At 39.5% G+C, this 26,949-nt stretch overlaps 1 protein-coding gene across 1 annotated transcript in view; it reads left to right on the forward strand.

Moving 5' to 3' along the window:
- The window catches only part of LOC118161537 (ubiquitin-conjugating enzyme E2 E2), a 213,808-nt gene that overhangs the window by 167,356 nt on the left and 19,503 nt on the right, over positions 1-26,949 (forward strand). Inside the window, exons 4-5 of the mRNA XM_035317004.1 lie at positions 8,088-8,220; positions 22,037-22,184. Of these exons, the coding sequence (XP_035172895.1) occupies positions 8,088-8,220; positions 22,037-22,184 (281 nt within the window). The remainder of the gene's footprint in view (positions 1-8,087; positions 8,221-22,036; positions 22,185-26,949) is intronic.

Genomic DNA, 26,949 nt, shown 5'->3' on the forward strand with positions numbered 1-26,949 from the left:
AAACATGGCAAAAGTGAATCAAGCCCATAGATATGTAACAGGAGGCAAATCATTGTTTCCGGCGCTGAACAAGGAAAGCCTTCTGTGAAGGGTTTTATGTAATTTTGTTCAGCTGAACAAAGTGGAGAATACTTAACAAAATTGCCATTTTTAAAATCTCATTGTGAATACTCAACATGCTGTGATCATACACTGTGTAATGGTGTTTGCAATGAATAAATTGCTGTAGATGCTATAATATAAATAACTGTTTTGTGCATTAAGAAGCAGTTCTCTTCATGATGGTTTCTGTCTTAGGAATGCTCTGAAGACAGGACTTTAGAGAATAAAAGCATCGAAGTACTCTCTGAATAATACCAGTCTACTAAAGCGCTGGGATACCTTTAATACTTTTTAGTGTTATTACTTAGAAGTGAATAATAAAATCTACTAACTAAGTGACATTTGCTTTGTTGTTAATCTATTTGTTGTTTTTACTGTGGCCAAAACTCATGAATTTTAAACACAACACAGCTTCGGCAGGAGGGAACCTGTGTTTCGGTTTCCCTTAATAATTTTTAATGGCTCCAGTGACAGGCAGGCAGAGAACTTTAATCACAAGAAAAAAAAGAATTTGCCTCATACAGACTTTTGGCATGCTGAGCTAGTGTGCTGCAGGTTTTTTTGCAAGGAAGAAAGTGGCTGGAAGTCCCAAAGTTAAATTGTGTATCACTTTTGGTGATAAAAAATGTGCCCCTAAGAAACATCTTGCTAAAACTAGAGGAGGCTAACGGTGAAACAATGCCATACTGTATGGAACACAATTGCTCTCAGTAAGTATACGAAACAATATCTAGCATTACCCAGTAATATGTTACTGCGCCTTTGACAGCTCATTGGGATCAGTTGTCCTCGGTGTTCTTCCAGTCACATTTACCACAAACACATTGGTTCCAAAGTGCAGATGAAAATGGTAACTGGCTTCAATAAAAAGCATTTGATAAAAGCAGGATATAACTACTTTGAAGGGATTGTAGCATGAGTTAGAAAAATGTCTTAATATCCTTCTTCTATTACTGCTTGCCTTAAAGTACTCTTTTTTTTAAAAAAAAAAAAAAAAAAAAAGGTTCTTATGGAAAAATGTTCTCAATCACAAAACTGGAAGAATGAGAAGAAAGTCTTATCCAAATTTTTCAGCTGAATTCTCCCACTGTAATGGAAGCTAAGTGGTATAGGTCTGAGTCTCTCTTCCTGCCAAAGCCTTTCTGAGTGACAAGTGGCCCAGTTGCTTCACCCGCAGTTTCCATTATGAATAAGTAAGTCTAATGAAAGATACATACCTGAAATGGTGCCTACCTCATCTAATTATGCTGATATTCCAACATACATAAATTCCCAGTAGTGCAACAGGATGACCAAATATGATGGATCTAGCATAGACCCAAGTTTGAGTGTTAGATGATGGAAAGCCAAGCTTTTCCACTTCAGTAGGGTCTAGTTAAAGGAAAGTGAACATATCTTCAAAAATATTTCTTTCTTAGAGTAATTTAGATCTCTTGTGCCTCAAATTTAGTGCTGAAAAATCTCTAGCTTTGGTCTAGATTGAATCTAGTAAGAACCATGAGTACCTCCCAGTATTTTGATAATAGCAGGTTTTGCACCAGATAAATGAACAGAGTGAGATAAAGATAAAATAAAAAATAAAATAAAAAAGGAAAGAAAAAAAAATTAAAAAAAATAAAAAAGGTTTTAGGAGTTTCCAGAGAAGAGAGAAGAGGTTACACATTTTAAAGGTACAAATTTGAGGAAGGTTTGTTTCTTGATGATAGCTTAAGTCTTCGATATTATAGCCAAAGTACAGCACTTCTTTCTAATTCTGAAGGGGTTTATTTCTTTAATTGTTCTTTGATTTTACTGCTAGGAAACTGGGCTGCTAATTTTATTCATAGCAGAGATGTTATTAACCATACAACTGTGCCCATTGCCACAGGCAGTCTCAGTGCTCACTGCTATCTCTTTGTTTTTGTTTTGTAGAAATGTATTCCTTTGGCTGCTGTGGCAACTGTTTATTACATACATTTATAAAAGTACCTACTGATATCACTGGAGCATCTGGGTAGGCAGCTGTGACTCCCTTTCCCTTCCCTACTCCACTGTTGCTGCAGCACCCGCTCTGCTTGTTCTTCATTTTGTACATCTCAGAAGAGGAGCAACAGAGAAGGAAAGAAACAAAATCAGTAACTGCTGTACTGTAATAAAATCCCCCTGCACTGTTTTCCACCCCCTCCTCCTTTCTAGAAAAAGACAAAAAATAGCAGGATGTGTTGATGGCTGTTGATGAGAGAAAAAGAAAGGGGGTGTTTATGGGGAGGTGGATCTGCATAAACCTGAAAGGAGGAAGTATCGTCCATGAATAAGGAGCAATGAATTCTTACCATGCAGAGAGAGAAGCAGAGAAGTGGACCAAGTGGCTTCCAAAATACCAAAAAGAGAGAACTGGGAGGAGGGCAGATGACCAGATGTCTGCATCTGTTCCAATGCCAAAGATGCAGCAGTGGGAAATCAGGGCTGAGAATCACAGTTGCCTGTAGGAGCATGATGCTGATGCTTCTCGGTGGTACTCGGTGGCTCTCGGTGGTATTTTTGTGTTTCGTTGAACAGGGCTGAGCTGGTTGTGCAGGTCACCTGGTAATGGTAGCTTCAGCAGGCCTCCTGCTGATTTACTTCTTCCTGTCAGAGGTCTTCCAGCAACCACTTGGCCAGCACAGCCCCACTGCTGGTTGCTTGGCAGTCCCCAGGCAAAGGGACAGCCCTGTGCTGTGGTGCAGACCCAAGCAACACTTTTGCTTAGCACCATGTTCACAAAGGAGAGCAGAGGTATATACCGGGCTTATTTTAATGAGGCTTCATCTGAATTTCTCAAGAGATGTATCTCACTGAAAGCTGAATCTGCAGTCTTCTGTTTTGTCACATCCATCCTCTTCTCTCACCAGCTGCACTCTTAAATTATTTTGCCAATCTCCCCATCGTTTTGTATCCACTTTGCCCTCAGGGCAAGTGGCTTCTCAGAAGCATTCACTGAGGCAGCTAGAGGCAGGATCAGCTCCAGCATAACTTTAGATGTGCAAGAAACAGGACTGCAAGAAATTATGCTGTATGTCTTATAAGTGAAGGTGATTCTGTGGTGAGCTTCCCTCCTCAGAGGGAAATCTCTTAAAGTCAAGGCTCCATGTAGTAATAGGAAAGCACGAAAAGAGTCTAGGGTGTGACCCTGTTCTTTCTGCTGATGTGTGTTACCAAAGAGAGTTGAGAGGGTCTGCGTCTACCATGGACTACACCTCATGCATGGGAACCCCAGTTCTGAGATGTGTTTCTGTGTGCCGGTGCAGTTCAGACTAGATAATGCCGTCCTAAAAGTGAATTGCCATAAGGAATGTCACAGAAAGTGAGTTACCATGGACAAAGTTAGTATAGCAGCCTGGTCCTGCTTTATTCCACCCTGTTATGAAGGATGAGGATAAAAATGAGTTTAACTTACTCAGTCCAGAAGGACCTTTCTAGTTCTTTCTGAGTCCCAAGGAATGGGAAGGCTTCCCAACCATCCTGCCTTCCTGTTTTATTTGGCTGTATTGCCTCCCTCCACATACCATCCATGTGCTGGAACTAGAAGGTAACTGAAGTTAGAATTTCTTTTCTTCCTTCTTTGTTTTGTACTACAGGCTTGCCTTTCTCTTGTGCTAAAGAGTACAGTTACACTGTAAAAGAAGTGGATTCCAGCAAGATCCAAGAGTAGAAAGGAAGACATTAAACTAGTCTTTATTTTCCGTATCACCAGAAACACAGCATTGAGGTTATGCTACCTCAGTTATAGATGCCAGGAAAGCATGCAATCCCTCATCAAGAAACATAAGTTAGATTAGGAAATAATAACATTATTTTGACTAACTTATTCCATATGACTACTTGATAAACATGTGGGGTATCATTATTTCTTTGACCTTCTGTATTTTCACTGTTTTGATTTATACACTGGAAATGGAGTAAATTTATATACAACTCAGCTCTGATAAAATTAAAAATCAACTGTACTTTCATAACTTCTCCAGATAGGTTTTCATCCGGTATGTCTCAGAGATGCTGATGTTTACATACAGCTCGCCAGCATAATTTTAAATTGAGTATTTTAGTATGTTCTAAATGCAGTGAAAGCCTGGTTTTGTTTTTGTTTTTATGCATTGTACCGGACAAGCAGTTTTTAGCAGCACTACTTTCAAGTGACTGCCTGCCTAAAACATGTTGAAGGAATGCAAAATAGTGCATTAAGCATATTTAAAGCAAAATGAATTCAGTTATAGTAGCATTTAAAGTATTTTGCAGCTAAGTGCAACTAATGTACATACATTTCAATTGCAAGTATATATGTAGGAAGCAGGGGCAGAACTAAAGTATACAAAGAGAGGCAAAGGAGGATGAAGTACAGAGGAGACCATTTTACATGTATTGACTTAATTCACCTAAATTTCACACACCAGTACTGCTGTCCTTCTGAAATGGGCACCACATCCAGCCTCCCCCAGCTCCTCCAACAAGCAGAGCCTCCCCGGCAGGTGGAGCAGGCATTGTTCTGTGGGATGTTTCATCAGCCTTGGGGGAGTAAAGGCAGCAAGGAGCTATCCCTTGATGAGCCATTGATAACTTGAAGTCTCCAGGGCCTTCCTGCCCTGCTGCACCCCCTCAGCTCCCACCTGGAAGGTGGCACAGGCAGGACTGGGAGTGCCATCCAGCGTGCCACAGCATCCGTATTGCCAGACTCCTCACTTGCTTCACTCTGCAGTCACCAGGGCTTCAGAAATGGAGCTTGAACTGGGAGGCTGAGCTGCTGGTCAGACAGCAGCTCTGTCCTTACCCTAACTTAATCCTTACAGCTCAGCCACCCCACCTGGAGCTGCCACAGACACCACTGTTTGTCCCCTGATGCTCAACAATTTAGCACCACGTTACCAGCATGCAGCATGTATGTGCTCCAGCTCGGGTCAGTTCAGTTCAAATAGAGTTATCCTGCCCTTCGCTGAGCAGGTGCACATCTGAATTGGTCCTTCCAAAGATGACAGGACTTCAGGCACTGAGATGTTTAGTTTGCTTTCTTTGAGATCCGTGGTTTGGTTGCCAGTAACATTAATAGAGCTGGAATATAAATCACAGTGAATGTAAACCATTTGGGCTGCAGCATGCCGGGCAGATATCCATGCAGAGAGAAGGGCAATTAAATCCTCTTGCATTATAAACCTTACAGAATCAGGCTCTGGCTGAGGTCTTGCACATATGGGAATTTTCTCTGGTGAAGCCTGATGAGTTGTCGTTCTTGTTGCCAATAATGTGGATAAATAAAAGGCTTAACAATTAGGAGAGAAAGGAAACAGAGATAATACACCTGTCAAACTTTTTGTATTATTAATGTGCAAGTGAAGAAAATGTTATGCTTGTGCATGCTGTTGCCCTCAATACCAGCTGTTGACTGTGCACATGAATCAGTATTTTACATGGGCTGAACAGCACTGCTGCCAGCAAGCACTCCAACAGGCAACATCGATAACAGCAGTCTACCCACACTCCATACAATTCCAGCTATTCTTCAAATTAATAATAATACTTAATAAAGCTTCATCTCTCATTTGCAAAGAAAACCTTCAATTAATGTTAATCAGCATCCTCAGAATGTGATCAGGCTGGGCTTGTAGCTGGACGTGCCGATACAGTTCAACTGGCAGATGGAGCATTTTCCAAATATTTTAATTAATGACTGCTCATTTCAAATGTTAATGCAATTAAATAAATAGGCAAAACAAATAAAAATAATGTACATTATGAAAATGCTACTACCAGAGGCAGTTTTGATCAAAAAAGTGAGCCTTGCTCAAACCCAAGAAGGGCCCAAGCATACCCTGCTGGCTAAATAAGCTCTAATAAAGACAGGACTTGCTTTTTTTACTTGCTTTTTCCAACCATTTGTCTGGGATTGACATTTATATCACTTCCATTTTAACCTGCTGGCATCAACTGAGTCATTGCTTCTCCAAGTATTAGAACATTTTTCTGCAGAAAATGGGAAAGGATTTCCTTCACATGATATAGGCTTTTTTCGTGTAAGATTTAGACTGCCCCTGCTTCTTGCCTTTTGTATTTGAACTAATTGCCTTATTTTATTTTTTTTAAAGGGCTTTACTTTCTGTGATCCTTGTATACCATAGCACTGATGTAGTCCCACATTCGTTCAAGCTTATAAAGAGTTCAATTAGCCCCTTAATGCCTAGTTCAGTCACAATTAAACCTTCCCTGTTGACTCAGGATTGGTCTTTCTAAAGGCAGTGGAGGTGTTTTTAATTATTCATTCTCTGGTTTGTTTCTTACAGCAGTCTCAGCTGTGCTTTATTATTCAAAGGTTAATGCAAACTGAGAACTGGGTAAATTAAATTTGTTTGGCAGCTAACAACCTGATGTATTACAGACACTGTGAAGGATGGATGGATGGATGGATGGATGGATGGATGGATGGATGGATGGATGGCAAGACTTTTGCTGTTGTGACACTTGAAAAGCCAGATTCTGACTTTAAAACAATTGCTAGTTTTGTTTCTAGGGCTGGTAGATAATGGATGTTCCATAATGTTATATTCTCTGTAACCCATTTTTGTTAAGAAAGCATGTAGTTTAGAAAGCCAAGAAGCATTAACAGCTATTATAGAAAATTGATGTAGGTACCATGACTAATGAACTATGCCACACAGTACTAAGTCACTGCGTTGTATGCAGGGAATCATGCAGTCAGAAGTTTTAATGAAGGGAGCCCAAGGAATTTCAGGTGAAAGAGGGTTTTATTAACTTTCAGTGAACAAAATGAATAGTTGAGCAGTGAACATGACATGATGTCGTATAATAATTGTATGCCTTGGGTACATTGTGAGGCATGGAGCATAGCCAAGAGCTTTCATCTGTTCTACACATAGGGTTATTTCACAAACCCCTGCATACTGTGGAAATCTTTATTGCAAACATAACGAGAATAGTTTCACAAGAAATGCCCTAAGACAATACCACGTCATTTATTTGAAAAATCTACCAACACTGCATTCCTCTGGAAAATATTAATCAGATATCCAGAAGTCACTATCCCAATTGGTCCTAATTAAAATTCAGGTCCTGTATCAGTGACTTGTATCAGCAGGCTGTGAACCAAAAAGAAGTCTTCGTATTCCTTAAGAGGCCACAGCCACCCTGGGTAAAATGTGTCTTTCTGTGGACAAGCATTATGCTGTATGAAAGGAGACTACACTGGCTTTTGGAATAGTAGCGCCCAAAAATTTTAGTAGTGTTTAATTTGTTGTTTCCAGGCACTGAGTGTGTAGGTGAGAGACTTTTCTTGTCCCATGTATAGGGTTATGTTTTGTACATTTTAAATATTGTTTCTGTAATGTGTTTTTAAATGAGGACTTTGAATTAACATAATCCAACAGTTGAACCTGCTTCCTGTTATGACTTTTAAGATAGCATAACAGTTGCAGACTAAAGCAGCCTTCTGTACTAGTGACTGGAGGAGTCCTCAGCATAGTAACTTAGAAAGCAAAGCTGCAAGGTCATTTGTACCATGCTGTCTTTAGTACAGTGTGTGCTGTATAATAATGTGTGTAATTACACTGCTACTGACTGCTACTGAGGTAGGTGGATGTGGAGGTAGGTGAAAATAGGATGGCTTGTGAGGCAAGACAGTGACAAGACATCTCAGCAAAGTCTCTGTATCCTTGTACTGTAAATAGTTCACATTTGCCCACTAAAATATTTGAGATAAGATGGTCAGGAATTATCTGTGCTTATTTGAATAATTTATAATGTGATTTTAATACTTCTTCCTGGCTGAATATATCACTTCACTGCCAGAGCTTAGGACACCAGTGACACGTTATCCAGGACTAACTTAATAAACGTGATATACAATTTTAACTTACAACATTGTTGCAAAACCAGTGGTACTGCTAGTAGAGTGTAACTGATGCAGTATTTTCTTAACTGTATGTGGTCATCATGTTTTTTTGTTTGTTTGTTTTCTATTTTAGTGCTGGACCCAAAGGAGACAACATTTATGAATGGAGGTCAACTATACTGGGGCCTCCAGGGTCAGTATATGAAGGTGGCGTTTTCTTCCTTGACATTACCTTTTCACCGGACTATCCTTTTAAACCACCTAAGGTTAGTAGGAGGATATTAAAAGTCTAGGAGTCCTTTCCTTGTGATATTTTTTAATGTGTAAGTTGGTATAACGTTGTAGGATGAAACACAAAACTTTCAAGGCAATAATGAATATTTAAACTGAGTATTTTGACGGAACAAATTCAAATAACTGCTTAAAGTTTGCTTGCATGTCTCCAGTATTGCTGAATAAATATGGATTTATTTAGCAAAAGGTTGCATAATTTCCAGCAGTTATTTGTTTGATTTGGATTTGTTTCTAATATGAAAGCATTTATATTTGAGTTGCACCCTTTGTAAGCAGCTGAAGATACTTAATCTTTCCATTTGACCCATATCAATCACCAGGGGTCTGTGGCAGTCTGACAAAATATGCACCTTTTGTGCTACTCCATATAAATTACTTCTCCAGATGCAAACTACACTACTCTTCATGAAGCTACAATTAATTGCTTTCCATTGTTTTTATGGAAGACTGGAAATATGGCAACAAAGACAAGAAATTGGAAAGAAAGACAATACTTACAGAATTCCTTGCAGATTTGTTTTCTAATGCTGTCAGTGATGACACTAACCACAAATGTAGAACTGTTCCAATAACATGAAGCTGGCAGATCATTACCATGATAGAGTAGGCTCAGAATGTCATACAGGAAATACCTAGTGGTTTTGAAGACCAGAGAAACACAAGTGGGATGAAATGCACTTGTGCAAAATGTCATTGATAACCAGTAGGAATAATTGCTGAGAGACAGTGTCAAAATGGGGTTTTACTGGTTGATCACAGGATTATTACAAACCACCAGTCTAATGCATCTGTAGAAAAGGCAAATACACTTGTAAGATGCAACATCTGGCATTTTCTGTAGAGATAAGGAATTGCTGGTGTCATACACAAGACATTTGTAAGACCTTATCTGGAAGACTGAGTACAATTCTTGACACCCATGCTCACTATCATGAATAGAAACTGGAAAATTTACCGAGCAGGGCTGTAAATAGAATCAAATAAATCGATGGACCTGTCTATTACGAAACAATGTGAAGAGAGGTTAATTTTTCACCTTCCAGGTTAGAAGAATGAGGTTTTGGAATAGGTCCTCACGAGGACTTATGGGAGTGGAAATATTTCCCTTCTTTGTGACATGTTTGTGAAAAGGTTGGTACACCGTGATTGCCTGTAATACAGTAGTTGATTCATGTTTGATTATTGTGGGTACACTATTGAAAGAGGAGCATTTATAAACAGAATTTTGATGCTGCAATAGTAATGCTTATAGTAGCTAACATTATTATCAGGGAAAAGTTTTAAAAAAGAATGAGTGAGGTGAGTTCAAAGTACTTCTCATTCTGTTAACTGCACTTTCCCAACCAGTGACATAAAGACAGGACAAAACCACATTTTAGGTAGCAGATGCACATGGCCTAACTTTGTTTCCTACTCCTAGCATTCCAGTTTAGGGAAGCTTTGAGGTCATGGACGAATATTGCAGGGGTTGTACACCCTGCTGATCACTAATTTTCTGATTTAGATAATTATGATACTCAGTGAAGAAAGAATTTGAAACTTTATAACTCCAAGCTTCTAATTCAGTCAGTTAAAGCATTGGCATGCAGCTCGGGCAATGCTCTGTTTTTGCCTTCCTCCCAGCCCAGGCCGTTCTGGCCTTTGTCATATGAGGCCCACCTTGACAGGCTCCTTCTGTTTGCTTCATTGCTGCTTAGTCTGTGTGCAATAGCTGTAACACAAGAGTTACATTCAATACCCTAGCCAATTAAAAGGAGAATTATTTAGTGGGTATTGGCATATTCACTGCATGGATTTCTTGAGTATAAAATAGAGTACATAGGGATATTTCTCCTTCCCTTTGTTGAGTCTGTTGAATTTTAGTCAATTTATTCAACAGCATCCTTTTAAAATAGAAGGTGACAGTCCAGTTTGCTGTTTTGCCAGTAGATAAAGACTTTTTCAGTCCACCCTCTGTTGTGTTTGGCAACTGTATTATTTTGAGACATGAGTAATGCAGCTGTGCATTGCTTATTAATGAAATGCCAAGCAAAGAGGTGGTTCTTATCCTGCTTTGTAAAACATTTTTGTCTGCCTTTATCTTGATGCCAATTGTCATTCTAAGAAATGTGTGCATATAAATCATATGAAAATGTACTGCTTGATAAAGGACGAGAGAGCTGATGATACCATATTGTATTACTAAAAGGGTACTATTTATGATGAGGGAAATTGTTATCTGTAAGAAAGTAATGAGTACATGTGCACAGGGGACTAGTGTCAGATAGAACTAATATTTCACTAGCATATTTCGTACACATAGATTCTTATTCTTTACACTTGAGCCACTGTCATAAATAACCCCTGTTTTCAGTCCTGCTTTAGGAGCTCTTAAGCTGTTGCTACTTCATTACACATCTTTCCCAGATTCTGTGAAATTGATTCACAGGTTAAATAGTCTGGGAAGTCCCTTGAATAAAGCAGTGTGGGAAGACGAGTGCTGGCCATAAGGTAGCTGCTGCTAGTCAATACTGTTGGGAAATGGTACTTAAATATTTACTCCAAACACTTATTTCTAGCAAAATAAAGGTATTGAGTTTGTGCAACATAACATATGGCATCACAGTGCAGTGCTATCTGTGTCACCGGGTGCTGGCAACTCTTCTACTTTACCATGAGATTTGTGATATTTGGGGCTGTTCTTAAAATCATGGTTCTTAGAGTTATGGGAGTGGATGATCATAGATTTATTTTTTTCTAAGTATATCCCACTCCTCATGGCTCTATCAACTTAAAAAAAAATAGAGATAAAATACAAAACTGTGGAATGTACTGGGAAAGTCATAAAGTATATCCCTGACTTGGCAAGGTTACCTCCATGTCAGTACACAGCAGAAAGGGTCTAATTCACATTTCTTGCTATGATTGAATTCATACATTCCTCCTGAGATTTCTGTGGGCCACATTCATCCCTTTTTTACTATGAAGAAAGGAAGCATTTAAATGAGTACTGTCAAAACTGATCTTCTAAAAATGTGACTACAAAAGACCTGGGAAGAAACAGAAACTCTATTTCCCAGATGTGATTACTTGACCCAGCTTGAGGTTCTAAAGGCAAATGCCCATGTCACATAACACAGTTACTGTTAAAGGACCTAATACAAAGTGTATTAAAATCTGCAGAAAGATTTCCACAATCCCTTTTCCTTATCGGTTCTGAGATGTTGTACCATCTTTTATCATGCATATGTATGTTGAAATGGGAAGCAAAAAAAAATAAATAAATTAGGACAAATATATTGAAATTAAATTCTGGATACATATCTCTTGTTTTTTATTATTATAATTTTAAAAAATATGGTGTAGCCATTTTATGTTTTGTATTATACAAAGATTTAAATATTCTCTAAAAGATCCAAATTCTTTCTATAAACCCTGTTGATGCTTATTCTGATCATTGAGCACCCTGCTGTGTATTGGAAAACATGAATTAAAATTAAAAAACTGAGAGCATATTTGCACATGAAGAAAAGATGTTTGAACCTATGTTTTGAACATAGGAGAGATTAGCAAATGTTTAAAGTAATTTTTGTTTGTTCTTCTAGATAGTTAACCTGCTTTCTTCAATTTTTACACCTTTATCTCTGTTCTTCATGTCCTCTGATTTCACTCTGTGCCTCATTTTATGTTTTTGTATACCCAAACATCAAGCAATCAGGCTTCCCTCCAGTCTTTCCCCTACGGGTCATCAGTTTTCTTTTTGTCTGTCTTTGTACTGACACCTGTCAGTGTCTCTCTAAAGCTGAGCCATAAGCATAATATCAAAGTAAGCTATTTTTCAGCAAAGTAGGAGATACCATGTGATAGGTCAGATAATAATTTGCTCTCATGATATTCCTCTTTTCCCGTTTGAAGCCAGTCTATTTCAGTCTTTCAGCTTAGTCTCATGCCTTGAAACCAGACTCCAAGCTTTCTGAGCCGAAGTGCAGTGACTCTTTCAGCCCTGCTTGCCTTTAAGACCTGTGGCATTTTGCTTCACTCACAAGAGCAGAAGCCTGGCGGTAAGGAGAGAGTCCTTCTTCCACAAGGAGCTTCTCTACGTGGGCCAGATGCAGCTTGACCAGGGGTGACAGAGGCTGTCCCAGCCCAACTCCAGTTGCTCTGTGTAACCGGAGAACAAGATTTTTAGAACAGCTCATCTGAGAAATGACAAATTAGCTTTGGCTTTCTGGGAGGCTCTACTCAATTAAAAATCCTTGCTGGCCTCCACTGTGAGGAAGCTGCTGTAACGCCGTGCAAATGAGCTGAGCACCCCCTCGGCTGAGTCAGCAGGAAAACGGGCAGGCTGCAGAATCGCCCTTTCCTTTGCAGCAGTCCCCCAAGCCTCATGCTGGTTTTTATGAAATGAGGCAAGAGGAAGGTGTGGAACAGGTAAAGCAAGCCGTAGATATGCACCTGATCTCACCTTCTGCTAAAGGCCGGGTGCCGGTGAGACTTCATTCTCGGTCACTTCAAGGCTTCACTTCAGCCACAAAACACAGCATCTGTCTTGTAGTGCAGCAGGCTTAGAATAAAGTTGTGGCCTGTTCAGAGCAGCCACTTACAGAAATGAATAAAAATACTTAGATGGCCTGCCAAGAAAATAACCTTGCATTTCTCCAATGCCTTAATGACCCCCCATCCCTTTGTAGAAATACCTTTGAGGTTTCTTTTTCCTGCTACCTACCTTCCTTTCATCTATAATGAATTCAGACTGTTCCTCCCCTTAGCTTTTACAGGGGAAAGCTCCCTCTTGTTCTGCTTCTTTCTGTGGGGTGTTCGATGGGATATATAGCTATGCATAGAAAGGTGGGTGTGTATGTTTAGGTGTATTTGTGTATATATGTATATATATACACATACATATATTTATACGTGTATGTATACATATATAGGAGTAGAAGGTATCACATTCTTCAGTCAGCCTGGAGAATTTCAGCTTAATTTCTCTCCTTGGTCCATATACAAAATCAGTGAATTCCCCAAGTATACACATTTTTTGACCTGAGGTCCTCTAAAGGTTAGCCATCATGAAAAATTGACACTGCAAGATTATACAGGCTATTATTGTTGAAGGAAGAGCAGTAATTTCATTATCCTGCATACTGTCCCACCAGACGAGGAAGTCTTGGTGCCGTCTTTCATACAGGTGTTTGCAGAAAACTGAGTGCTCTTCAAGATCACACTCCCTCCACGAGTTGTCACTACAGTGGTGTCTGCATTTTCATCAAGAATAGTCTTTATTAATAACTTCTACTTAGATACTTGACTGTGTTCACTCTATTACAATGTCAATTCAATTTAGCTGGAGCTGATACAATATGGATACATCTATCATTATCCTAGTACTCCGCTAGCTTTATTTTTTAATTTGAGTGATTTATAAAATCTCTTAATCCCAATTCTACAATTAATCTTGCTAGGGACTTTAATCTCATCTGACTGAAAAATGGTTCACAGGACTTGGAAGCTGCAATATGCTAAATCACCCCTAAATCAAAATTAAAATAACAGAAAACTCCATTTCCTCCCTGTACATTGCGTATGTCTATCAAATGACTGAAAAATTGTTCTCAGCATTTGAAAGCTTAGCTGTCTTAAATCAACTGTAAGACTGTAAGGAGAGTCTTTTTCATTTGTAAATATAATGTGCAGTCTATAGAATCTGGACTTAATGGCAATATTGAACATCTCTTCAGGTTTTTTCTTCGTAATCATCATAACACTAATCTCTATGCACTACATATCATTATGTGGAATCTTTTTCCTGCAGTACAAACTTTGTAGGCAGGGCTTCAGTCCACCTTCTCTTGCCCTCCCTGTGGCTGTCGCCATGACATGACTAGCCTTCAGACACAATGGTCTCCTGTCACTGCTATCCCTGACATCCATCTGCCTCATCACCACTTCCCTGGAAGCTCTGCATGCCGTAGGCTCTGTCAGCAGGCAATGCTGCACCTATGGGGCAGCGCACAGCACTGGGCCCAGCGTGCATCAGACTCAGTTGGCTCCCTCAGAAACTTATATGCCTCTCAAAACGACAGCATCACAGAGATGTGGACAATGGAAATGCAGGCAGAAATACGTAAGGCAGAGGAAAGGATCCATAACTATATTTTGTTACCAATAAATGCAAAGGTCACATTTGATAGAACAATATCCTGTAAACCTCTGAGATTTCCTTTTCATTTAGTTACCTGAGAGTTCTTCTACTAAATGCCAAGTTGAATTGCCATTTCTTCTAATGAATAGCCTTCTTTTTCACTCTGTTTTAATATACTAACTTATATCCGTAGTTTTTATTTTTATAGTCTTGATGAAAATGGCTCTATCCAGCTAAACTCTTCCTGCTTCTCCCTTCCCCCCCAAAAAAACTTAGAAGGTTCATAATTTCTTCCTGTCTCCTATAAATAGTTGTTAATGCGGGCCAGCACATTACACTCCCCATGGGGACCTGTAGAGTCATCTTGTGGGGGCTCTCTTCTACCTCACAGTGATGGTTTGCATACCGCCTGTCAGGTTCACTTTCAAAAGGGGACATGATGGCTATTGGATACTTGGGAAACTAGGTATTTCTCTTATATCACATGCATTTTCACTACTGCATAAAAATCTACTCATAATCTAAAAATACATCATACATCAATGTTCATTCTCGTCTTCTTTTATGCACACAGATATATACGTATGCAGATGTGAGAGAATTTTGTATTTATGATATCACTATAGAATAAAAAGAAACTAGTAAATGTTCAAAACCAAGTCAGCTACAGTTCTGAGGGGAAAGAACACTTTGGGGACTCAGAGGAAGTGCATGTGGGACGATTCACCCCACATGGTTTATTCCATGAAAGGGAGGTTTTGTTTTGTAAAAGTTTATATTCCGAACCTCCCTTACCTGGACAGTTTTCCAGTTCCTTTATTCTCTCCTGCTATTCTTTTATTTTCAGAAGACCGTACAATTTAAGTTAATTTTATACTTGCCCTCTCAGGTACATCAAAGATTAGTTAAATTCCTCTTTACTTTTTCTGCTATTAGATCTGTGTGCAAACTGGGTACATTTCAATAAAGTACACATTTAGTGTTGCTGTACTTATTGAAATGTATATATTTTCCTGCAACAGTCAATTCAATGAGACAGTGTGAGTAGTTACTCAGCTTCATAATTACCGTGGATATAATGAATAATTACTCACATTGCATACCGTTTCATTTTCAGCAGTGTTAAAGGTTAACTCATATGAATGCTATTACATGCCTTTTAAATCATGATCACTTCTGGCTAGTTATGTCCCACGTGGTGCATTTTGTTACAGAAACCACAGAGTAGTTTGCATATCAGACTTTTCTGTAGGTCAAACAAAAGTAGCTGTAAGTTATTATTTCCTGCTAATGTAGATGACATATATTTTCCCTTGATGTAAGAAACCATAGCTATTACCAACTAAAGGTTTGTAGGACCTGGCTGAAGTTCATTTCTTGGCATATATTTAAATTGTGCTCTTTAACGGTGATCATCATGTGGTCTGTCACTTATTATGCACTTTATGTGATAATCCATTAAGTATCTCAACAATCAAAATCTCATGTGCATGCTACAAATCTGTAGTTGCAAAACAGAGATAGATCATCCTGTTGTAGAAAGGCAGCCTCAGCACTGGACATAGCTAAAATGAAGTGCACTCCATAAGAAATTTAGGGATGATAATTAACATAAAGGTTAACGTAAACATTGTGTCATGCGCAGCTATAGATAATATTCACTTAGATTGTTTTACAGTATCGCTCTAGTATTACTATAGAGTGTAGCCCTGATCTTGTTTTTATTATTCTTTCTATTTGAGCAGACAAATCTATTGCTCATAAAGTCTGAAAAACTGAGATGGGAACTACTTGCTCCCTCCTGAGCTCCATGAACATCATCATAAAGGGCATCATATTTTTTAATATATATATAACCTTTTATGTATGCAGTACAACTTCTTCCACTTCAGGTAGTGCCACTGTAGTTTTATTAAAACAGAACTCCTGGGGAATATTAGAGAAAGACAGAAGTTTCATCTCAGGAATGACTGCAGGATTGTGCCCTTGTAAGAAATGAAAGAGCTTGAAAGGAAATTTTGCAAAACTGCAGGAATGAGAGCCCTGGGATCTCAGTCCTGCTTCCAGTGTTGGCTGAGCAAAAGGGTTTTGTTTTTGTTTATTCTCCTATAGAGTCTGAATCTTTCATCTCTCCCTGCACAGTTGCCCAGCTTCACTGGGAGCAATGAAGAAAAGGGGATGGGGGCTTGAACCCAAACAGGATGAAGAATGCAGTTCCTCAGTGCATGCTATTACCCTCTTGCATGGTAGTGTGCAAAACCAGAGAGTCGTTTCTTCTTCTGGATATATTTTTTAAGAATTATGACTGAATTCAGTGGAGTCTGAAAGTGCACTGGTTGTGCTTTTAGGACCAGCCCTTTCAGATCTAAAGCAGTGCCTTTACATGCCTGTCTCTGTCTCTCACTGAAGATTAAGCCAGTCACCCACACGGCTGCCAATGACACGGTGGCTTCTTGGGTTTACACCTGACTGTCCTGGTTTCAGTTAGGACAGTTATTTTTCCTCCTAGTAGCTGGTAGGGTGCTGTGTTTTGGATTAGGATGAGAAAGAAGAGTGCTGATAACATGCTGATGTTTTAATTGCTGCAGAGCAGTGCTTACACCAAGCCAAGTACTTTTCAGCTCCTCGCTCTGTCTTGCCAGCAGGTAGGCTAGGGGTGCAGAAAGAGCTGGGAGGGGACAGACCCAGGACAGCTGACCCAAACTGGCCCAAGGGGTATTCCATACCATCTGACGGCATGCTGAACAATATATAGGGGTGGCTAGCTAGGGTGGGGGGGGCTGGCTGCTTGGGGATAGGTTGGGCATCGGTCAGCGGGTGGTGAGCAATTGCATCGTGCATCACTTGTTTCATACACACTATTATTATTATTTAATTATTGTCATTATTGTTATTAATAAATATTTATTATTATTTACTATTGCTTTTTATTATTATTTACTATTAACTAATTATTATTATTATTTCCTATCTTAATAAACTATCTTTATCTCAACTCACAGGCTTCACTTTCCCGTTTCTCTCCATCCAGGAGAGGGAGGGGGGAGGGGGAGGCTGTGTGGTGTTTAACTGCTGGCCGGGTTAAACCACAACACTGGCATATGAACGTTACATGCAAAACAGAGATAGTGAGTGATTTTAAGACTAAATCTTGCTGGGAAACTGGTGTTCAAAATCACCCTGAGATGCAGGAGTGATTTATCTTGCCTACGATGAGTTGCCTCCAGTCATTCAACTGAAATCCATTTTACTTTGCCCTTCCTCGGTTTTGTAAACAGTCTTTTTTCTGTCCTAAAACTTACTCAATGAAAGGCTTTACATGTACTTCTTTTCTCTGTAATCATTTTCTCTCCCACTTTTAAATAGATAATCTCATTTTCTTCTTAAAGACTATGTAAAGTTTTTTATTATTATTAGTTGTTTAATTCTGTTTAACAATACTCAGAAGCGTTTAGCATTCAGCAGTAGGTAAATAGATGAGTTTGTTATTATTTACTTCCAAATCTGAATATAAATTCTTTATCATTACCTTTCAAAAGCTTCTTTATAATACTTCTACAGTTTTCAGAAAATAGTCCTATTTTTCCCTATTTCCTGCAATTCACATTTCTCTGACCTGCACTTTTATTCAACAAAAATGAGATATTCTCTAAAAAGTGCAGAATCAAAGAGAGTAAATCCATAGAGGGCACTTATCTTTAAAGAAACAAAAATAGATAAATTACTCCTCTACCATTCAATTGTCTGAGGATAACTCCTACTATACACCCACACACTCCCTTGAGCTTCTGAATGGGATTGTTTAGGTGTTTTCATTAGGGGATAAATGGAATTAGAGTGCATAATTTATAGGAACCATTTAAGTGGCATCAAAGGTTAAAATATGACCATATTAAAGAAAATAGAGTTTGCCTGGAACAGTGTTATCACCTGACTTCTCTCTACATACATAACAGAGATGACTCTACATAACTTTAAAATGTGCGTATGTCAAACACAGCGTCCGTGTCAGCGTTTCCCACATTAGATGCAATTTGAGGCAATACCTGGTTGAGGAAAGCAATATGTCATCCCAGCTGTCCTGCATCTTACTTACATTTCTCTGGGATATGAAAATGGGATGGGGCTTCTCACCTTGTCCCTTTTAACAATAGCTCCTAAGTTCATTACAATTTCACTACGAAATTGAATAGATCTGGGGGTTGTGTAATTATTCCCCAGGCCTGAGGTTGCAAGGTAATTGAAGGTAATGGTTTTCCTCCGAGCTGCCCCAGTTGCTGAGGAATTAGAGTGGGGAGCCACCTGCTTCCTCACGTGCCAACTCCAGCATCTCTCCACAAAACGGGTAGAGGACAGGCATTTCCCAGTTTGCCACAGGATATCTGTGGGCCAGTCCTAGCTCTACCACTTGTGTTTATCTTTTCTGTGTTTGTCTCTTCACTCTGACCAAGAAGGGCTTGGCGGCATGTGCCACAGCCAGCCATTGCAAGCTCTGCAGCATCTAGGGGCAACGTCACCTACCACCACCCGTCCACAGTTCCTGGTGTGTCATTCATACAGCTTCTTCTGAGATTCTGAGAACTTCATTTTTTTTGTTGTTAAATGTCTCTGTGTATTTGTACAGGCATTGTCAAGTGTGTTGGCATGGTTGGCGAGTGGGTGACATATCTGTCAATGATAAGCACAGATCCTTATCTTGTGACTGGGTGCCCTCCTCGGTGTCATGGTTTAAGATACACTCATAGTGAAAAAACCTACAGTTCAGTTCTAAGTATTTGCAAAAAATAGTCTTGCAACTACAAACAGATGTAATCCCACTTACATTTATCCACTAATAGCCTAAGATGACAATGGAGTGTTGAACAGTTTATATAAGATGTGAACTACCTCCGTTCATTCCAATGGCTCTGCAAGTCCTGCCAAATTCCTAGTGTCCCTTCTTGGATGCTTTGAAGGGAACATGTGGCAATGGGTCTGTCCTCTAAGCTGACAACAAAAGTTACACATTAAAATGCAGGCTCACACTGATGGCATTAAGTAGGCTAAAAGCTTAGACTGACCCCTATCTTAAAATAAGTTGGAAGGTATAATTTAATCCATGCAAAGTTTAGTCAGTGTAGTCAGATATTGCTGAATAAAGTCCTCAAATTTTTATTCATGGAAGCATAGGAAAGTACCTTTTTTCAGGAAAAAAATAATTAAGCAAAACTTTATTTCAACTATGTACTAAGAAGTAAGAATATAATACTTACAATTAAGCCAATGCTGAAGTGTTTGCCTGAGTCTTGGGCCAGCCTGCTGTGAAATATTCCCTGATTCAGTGGTATATCAAGTATTAATAGTGCCTTAGAGTTAATCTGTCTGGGGATGTAATGAACACTGACCTAATATTTACAGGATGCTCCTCCACACCAGCTCCCTTTGTGGACACTTTTAACACACTTAGTGTAAGGCAGTTTGCCACGTCTGTGCATTTGTAACCTTCCATATTCACAATAACTTCTCTTTCTATCTTCGTAGATAAACATTCAATTTTATCACTGACCACTACTTTCTTGATCTGACAGAAGACTTTTCACTCCAAATGCTGGATGTGCTTGGAGTTCTTGTGGGAGAAAAAAAAAATAAAAAAAAAAATAAAAAAAAATGTCTGGCTATGGTGTTTGGATGAATTGAGCTTATTGTGCTAGAAATATTTAAAATTCTCATAAAGGTATTGGAAGTGAAGCACTTAGGCTGGAAAAGAATAAGTGAAACCACAACATAAGGGGAAAAAGGAAAGAAGTTATGAATATGTAGAGTACAGAGCAGCAAACTATTCAAGTAGCCTATCAGTTGTCAATGCCTTTAGACATAGCTGCATGTAAAAACTGGTGAGCTTTCTTTGTTGGGATCTTTGTCACATAGCTCACTGGTCCATGACACTGCACTCCAGACACTGCTTTCCCAGATTTATGTGGAAAAATACTTACAAGAATAAATATTTCTTCTTGAATGTAGCACTGTAATACCAGAAATCTACTACCTTTTCCTTCCATTATTTTGTCAAAATGTCTTGATTTAATCAAAGGGGCAGAATTGTTCCGTGTTAGAAAGTGATTTTTTTCTTAATAGAGGTAGCACAGGTACCATGTTATTTCACTGCGTCCTCTGTTCTGCTTCTTGGTGAGTGGCCTGATCTTAGTCCTCCTGAAATCACTGGGAATTCTGGTATTGATTAAAGCCAGAACAGGGGCATGCTTGCCTGCAGCTTCCATTTCTATCCAGACACAGATTTATCTGCATGGTAGAGTAGGGACAGATTCCTAAGTACTCCTGGTTATTAGCACTAGTGAATTCTAGTGAAAAATACAGGTTTCTGAGGTCAGAGGTGTGCTTTGCCTGCGGTTGTCTCATGCCTCCTCTGCCTATTGGCTGATGAGGTAGACAACCAAAATGATACATCTTAATTTTAGATGTTATGAATATGTCATTAAAACTATCTGGTTTAACTTGTCATTTGTGTAGAAATGATGGAGAAATTAATTTTTCATGGAGATCCCAAGATGCAAGGGTTTTGTATTGTCCCTTCCTATCCAGCAGCCCCAGTACTTATTCTGAACTACACAGAGGACTTTAATAGCTGAAATTGTTTTAAAATAAAAGGTCTGTATCTTCCACTTGATGCAGAAACACATCATTCTATACTAAAAGAAATGATCTCCTCCTCAGTGCAATAGATATAGGATCAGCTGGGAGACAATATAAAATGGGTACTGTGGTGGTTTCACCCTGAACCGACAACTAAACACCACAACCACTCCTCCTCAAAGGAAGAGGGAGAGAAAATATGATGGAAAGGGCTCAATGGTTGAGATAAGGACAAGGAGACCACTCTCTAACTATAGTCATGGGCAAAACAGATTCAGCACAGGGAGACTAATATAATTTATTGCCTATTTCTAACAGACTAGAGCAGTGAGAAAATACAAGCAAGCTAAAAACACCTTCCTCCCATCCATCCTCTTCTATGTCCTCCCCACAGGAGGCGCAGGGGAACAGGGAGTGGGGACCCCTCAGGGGGAGCCTTCCCTTTCTTTCTGAAACCTGCTCTTCCAGAGGCCCAACCAGCGTCGCTCCCTGGCTCAGCTCTGGCCAGCAGTGGGTCCCTTTGGAGCTGTCTGGAGCTGGCTCTGATCTGACATGGAGCAGCTGCTGGGCTCTGCTCACAGAGGCCACCCCTGCTGCCAAAACCTTGCCACATAAACCCAATGCAGGTACAGAAATCCTAAAAAAAAACACACACACACACACAAACACAAAGGTATTTGTAAGCAATTATACCGATTCAACTGTGACTTAAATTTGGAAATGAAGAATAGCCTTTTTGTTCCCATGCAAGAATAATGAGATCATTATGGGACCAAGGCAAAAGGACGCTAAGGAAACTTGGAAACTTATCCCTTTCGTACATTGCAGAAACCAGTTCCATTGATAGCCACAATTGGAAGAGGCAGACTTTTATTTTGTAATGAATATCCCTATTTTGCTCAATCTTTAACTGGCAGAATAGTGTAATTTCAACCAGGAAAGCAAAATGGTCTTTTGTGTATTTTTTTTTTATTGCTTAATAGTCATATAATTATTGGCTTGTAAACCACTGCACTTAGACACACTATCTTTTCTAGGTAACATTTCGGACAAGGATCTATCACTGTAACATCAACAGCCAAGGCGTCATCTGCCTGGACATTTTAAAAGACAACTGGAGTCCAGCATTAACCATTTCTAAAGTTCTCCTCTCCATCTGCTCCCTCCTCACAGACTGCAACCCGGGTAAGACAAATTAACTTTCACATTTGCTTTCATTCGTGATTCATATTCTGTCAGCTACTGGGATATGGTTGGTGCACTGTTCTACTGCTGTGTACTAAAAAAAGAGACAAAAAAATAAGTTTTAAATTTATTTAAATAGTAAAGGAAGAAAATTCAATTTTAGGATCTTGTGCATTTTTAGTGGTTGAAAATAAAAATCTGTTAATTCAAAAGCTTAATCAGTGGAAAATACCTTATAGTAGGCACTAATTTGGATATTACAAGCAGGATATTAGTACCAAGAAATATTAATGTGTTAATAAATATTGAAAAGGAAAGCTTTCATTTAAATATGCTGATAACATGTTCACTGAAAAGAATATTAATAGTACTGACGATGATAGATGTCTAACACAGACTCTACAAATAATGAAAATTAATTTAAATGAAGTTTATTCAATATCCTGGACAGCCAGTATGAGTATTCAAAGCAAGCTGTCATTCATATTAAATAGCATAGCACTTAACCTCTTCCCTCAGCTCTTTTAGATTTGTTTTCTGCAGTTGACCACTAGATCTGTAATTTCCACTTTCTCTTACCCTGTGTACCATTGAATGGCTCTGATTGTGGCCCTGGAAAATAGTAATATATAGAAATTACTAAAGAATCATTTAAAGAAAAACTAAGCAATCTGTTTGCATATCTCGAGTGTTCTTGGGGTTTTCGTTTTGGTTTTGTGTTTTTTATTGAACACTTATTTTTGTTTTATTATTATTAATTTGCCATCTAGGTTTTACAACTTTAGGTTTCCTGTTTCTAAACTTTTTTCCCCAGCCAAAAGGCTAAAAATGTACTTTTCAAAGGTCAGAATGCGGATTCCTGTGCAGGCAGGTGCCAAGTGAAAGGCTGTAACAGGAGACTGAGTTATTTCAAAGCTCCAGATAAGGTGGAAGTGGACTTTCAGTTGCAATTGGCTGCATTTTTTTTTCATGTGGGTTTGTTACTGCATGTAGCATTAAAAACTGCAGCATTCTCCCAGATGAGAGCTGGAGCTGTAGAGGATCCCTGCAGTCTCATTCCAGACATGTCTATTTCAGGAGTGCTGGGCGCTCACTGTTTACCTCTCGGGAAGATTGACTTCTTGTAGGGCCACCCCAAACGATGCAAAGGTGCCTGTACAAAAGCAGGTGGATTGGTGACATAGGCTTAAAGAAAAGCAAATGGATGTTTGCTCAGCTGTTTTAGGGTCCAGGTAAAGAGCTTCAGAGACACCGCTGTAAAATCAGTAGCTGTCTATCAGCAAATACGGCCATTTCAGGATTTAACAGCAGAGCTGTGTCGGGGAGTGAGGAACTGGAAGTAGATGTGCACTCAGTTGTGCTCGCCTGTCTTTAGAGGCAGGCATACAGGCAGCTTGAAATCCAGCCAGTTTCAAGCAATGACTTGAAGTTGGGAAATTTACCATCTCTGCCCGCTCAGTCTTTTTCCTTCCCTTAGACTAGTTTACAGATGTTGTTGGCGCAACAGTGAGCAAGTAGGTCAGAGGAACACTGAAAACTGTTACCCATATGATATTATCATATGCAACAAGTTAACGTACTAAAAATAGGAAGTTACTCTTCAGTTTCTTTCAGTTAGTAGCTATATGCAGTCACGACTGTAGTAAGTCAAACAATTTTATGACATTTCATGTTCAATTTAAATACTCTCTTTAAATACAAAGTGGTTGTGGATTTTGTTACTGCGTCCTGTTAAAATTTTGCTATGTTTTTGGAGGAATGAATGTAATTTCTTTACTTCTATTCTGAGTTCCCCTCTTCTGAGGAGCTGACAGCAGTAGCTGTGAAGTGCTGAGTCATTTTTGCCTTCCTTTGAGAAGACTTGCTTGGTGCTAGATACTTTGTTTTTATTAAAAAGTGAACTTTGAAGTTTAGTGATGTACAACACAAGGCTTCTTACCTGTCGGTGTATTGCCTAATATGCTACAGCCTGTTCTGGTTGTACTGCTTGTCCCGTTCATTTCTGATGAACTTTTATCATTAACAAATCATTGGAATAGATGTTCCTTGCCAGCCAGATTGAATATGATAGATAGATAGATAGATAGATAGATAGATAGATAGATAGATAGACAGATAGATAGATAGACAGATAGACAGATAGATAGATAAAGATAGGGATATGTAGCTATATATACCACTGAGATATGTATCATATATGTATTATTATATATATATATATGTTATTTTGCTCTCTGTCAGCTGGAAGTAATTTTCTAATCCCTGAGTCCTCTCTTCATCAAACTATTTGGCTCCTTTTTAAAGGCAGCAACCCAACAGGGATCTCGATTTGATAAGCAACTTTGAACTCTTTGTTCACTATTCATCAGACAGAAGTAGACCAGGTCAAATGGAAAGGCAACACTGAATCTCCCACAAACATAAACACTTGGGATGGGTGAGTTTTCCACCCCCAGCCCCTCTGAAGGGAAGAATCAAGTATCAGTTACCCCCAGCCTTACATTTATGCAAATCTTCATTAGAACAACAAATAGCAGTAAGAATGGCAGCTAATTAACCCTCAGTCATACACAGTGATTAAACTGAGCCAGAGCACAGCTGCAGCTTCGTTGGCAAGCGCTGCTATTCTTCTCCAGCAGGCTGAGCAAATGAAAAGAGGTATTTGCTCCTGCCGCTTCTGTCATTCACACAGCCATCTACAAAAGACACAGGGAGAGTCTCTTTCCTCTCTGGTTATACATCACCGCCCTTTGTTCCATATCACTCAAGGCAGGAGCTAGTTTGTCCATTTTAAACAACTCATACAATCCTTTACTCATAAGCTGTCTCAGACCCTTCAGTCCTGATTGTTATTAATTGTCTCTATTTTGCTTGGCAGCATCAGACAGTAAACTGTGTTAATGAAATGTCTGAATTTTGTAACAGCTGGCTGACTTTTTTTGTGGGGGGAAAGGGTGCCGTACTATTTGTGTGTAAGTGAACATGTGTGAATTATCTGTCAGCGCAGGAGAGCCAACTGGAATGGTATCAGAGAGATGGGAGAAATGATGGGATGCGCTAGCATTCAGTCTGGGGATTACTACTTCTCTTTAAGGTGGTACTGTGGGACACAGCACACATCTCTTCTTCAAAGCAGGACCACAGTTCTGTAAACATTTCGGCATGTGCATGACCAACCCTACAAAACCTGGTAGATGCATTCATCTACATAAAACTGTGTGTGTGAGTAAGTGCTCGTAGGCTGTGTGCTCGAGTGATGTTTTACTTCTAGTGTTAGCTGCTGGGGCTTGCCCACATGGGCTGTTAGTTATTCCAAAGTAATTCCATGTGTGGGCACTCCCCTTTTGAAAATATATTGTCAGGAAAAGCTGTCTTACATGGGGTACAAGTCAACTGTACATTAAGTATGGAAAAGTAGCCCTGGGAGTATAAATTCCCATACTACCTTAATCCAAAATAGCTTTCAAGTGTGGATGGCCCCTAAGGTTTTGTATTTTTACAGAGATTGAAAGAAAATAATTATTTTTATATTTAGACAGCTGAGGATGATGAGCTGGGTTAAAATGTTTACTACTCTCTGTTGGTCATTCCCATCTCAGCCCTGCCAAAGGTTCTCAAGTCTTATGGAAAATTCTCACTTGCTTCAGAAGAAATGAACTGAAACACTGACGAGACTGCCCTGGAACTTTTTCCTTCGCATGGCCTCCTTTTTCACACATGCAAAATCTGAACTTTGCTGGCCTGGTTGTCCCTGATGTCTGAACAATCTAACGTCAAGCCGTGTCTGCTTAATAACACATGACTAAGCCTTGACTAGAACATTAGAGCAAAACCTGCTAAATCTCCCTCACTTTTTTGTCATTGTTTACCTGTAGTTAAGTACCATTTTTTCCACATAACAGTTCTACAGCCAGTAAGATCTCTATCCCTTGATTGCTCCATTGGCATTCCCTACCAGGAAAACTGGACCTGATGCATTGGCATTGCTGTTGCCCCTGGTTCCTGCGGGACAGACTGTGCCCTATGATCTCATTTGGGCACTGACGGGCACCACCTTCCAGATGGGATTTGTGCAGTGCTGCAGGACAGAGGGCGGGAAGGGACAACCTGAGGCTGTAAGCAGCCATGGCATTTTTTTCCCCGAAGTGTGTCTGGTTCCACTGAACACTTGGCTGACTGCTGAAACACAAGTAACTACCAAGAGGCTGTATGAGCTTCACTTTCTTTGCTTGTTAGAAACCTCTGCCAAATTTCTAGCCTAAACCGATGCATGGGAATTTTATACTAACTTGTTTTTCAGCAACTTTTATCCTGTAGCTTAAATTACTATTTTCCCTTGCTGTTTTTCATTCCTGGTGTATTAATGAAGATCCATCCTTTTTCCACACTAACCAGGCCTGTGTATGTTCACTTCCACCCATTAGACAGCCTTTCCATTCCCCTTATCACCCTAGCTGCCCTCTTCTGCCCCTGCGTCAGGCTGAAGTCATCCTTCCTGAACGTGGCTGATTTGTGGGGAGTTCATCAGTGCATGAGGCATGGCTAGACAGGCTAACCTGCTGCTGGTCACCATCATCTGGACTGAGAAATTTACTGTTCCCAGTTGGATGTTCCTGTCTCACTCACAGCCCTGCCAAAAGCTGATTCTTCCTTAGCCCTGTCATTTACACCATTTGTCTGCTTTCTAACCCAATTCAATGAAATGATTTGGAAAGGGGGGAAGGAAGGAAGGAAGGAAGGAAGGAAGGAAGGAAGGAAGGAAGGA

This window comes from Oxyura jamaicensis, chromosome 2, assembly GCF_011077185.1.
Source record: "Oxyura jamaicensis isolate SHBP4307 breed ruddy duck chromosome 2, BPBGC_Ojam_1.0, whole genome shotgun sequence".
Lineage (NCBI taxonomy): Eukaryota > Metazoa > Chordata > Aves > Anseriformes > Anatidae > Oxyura > Oxyura jamaicensis.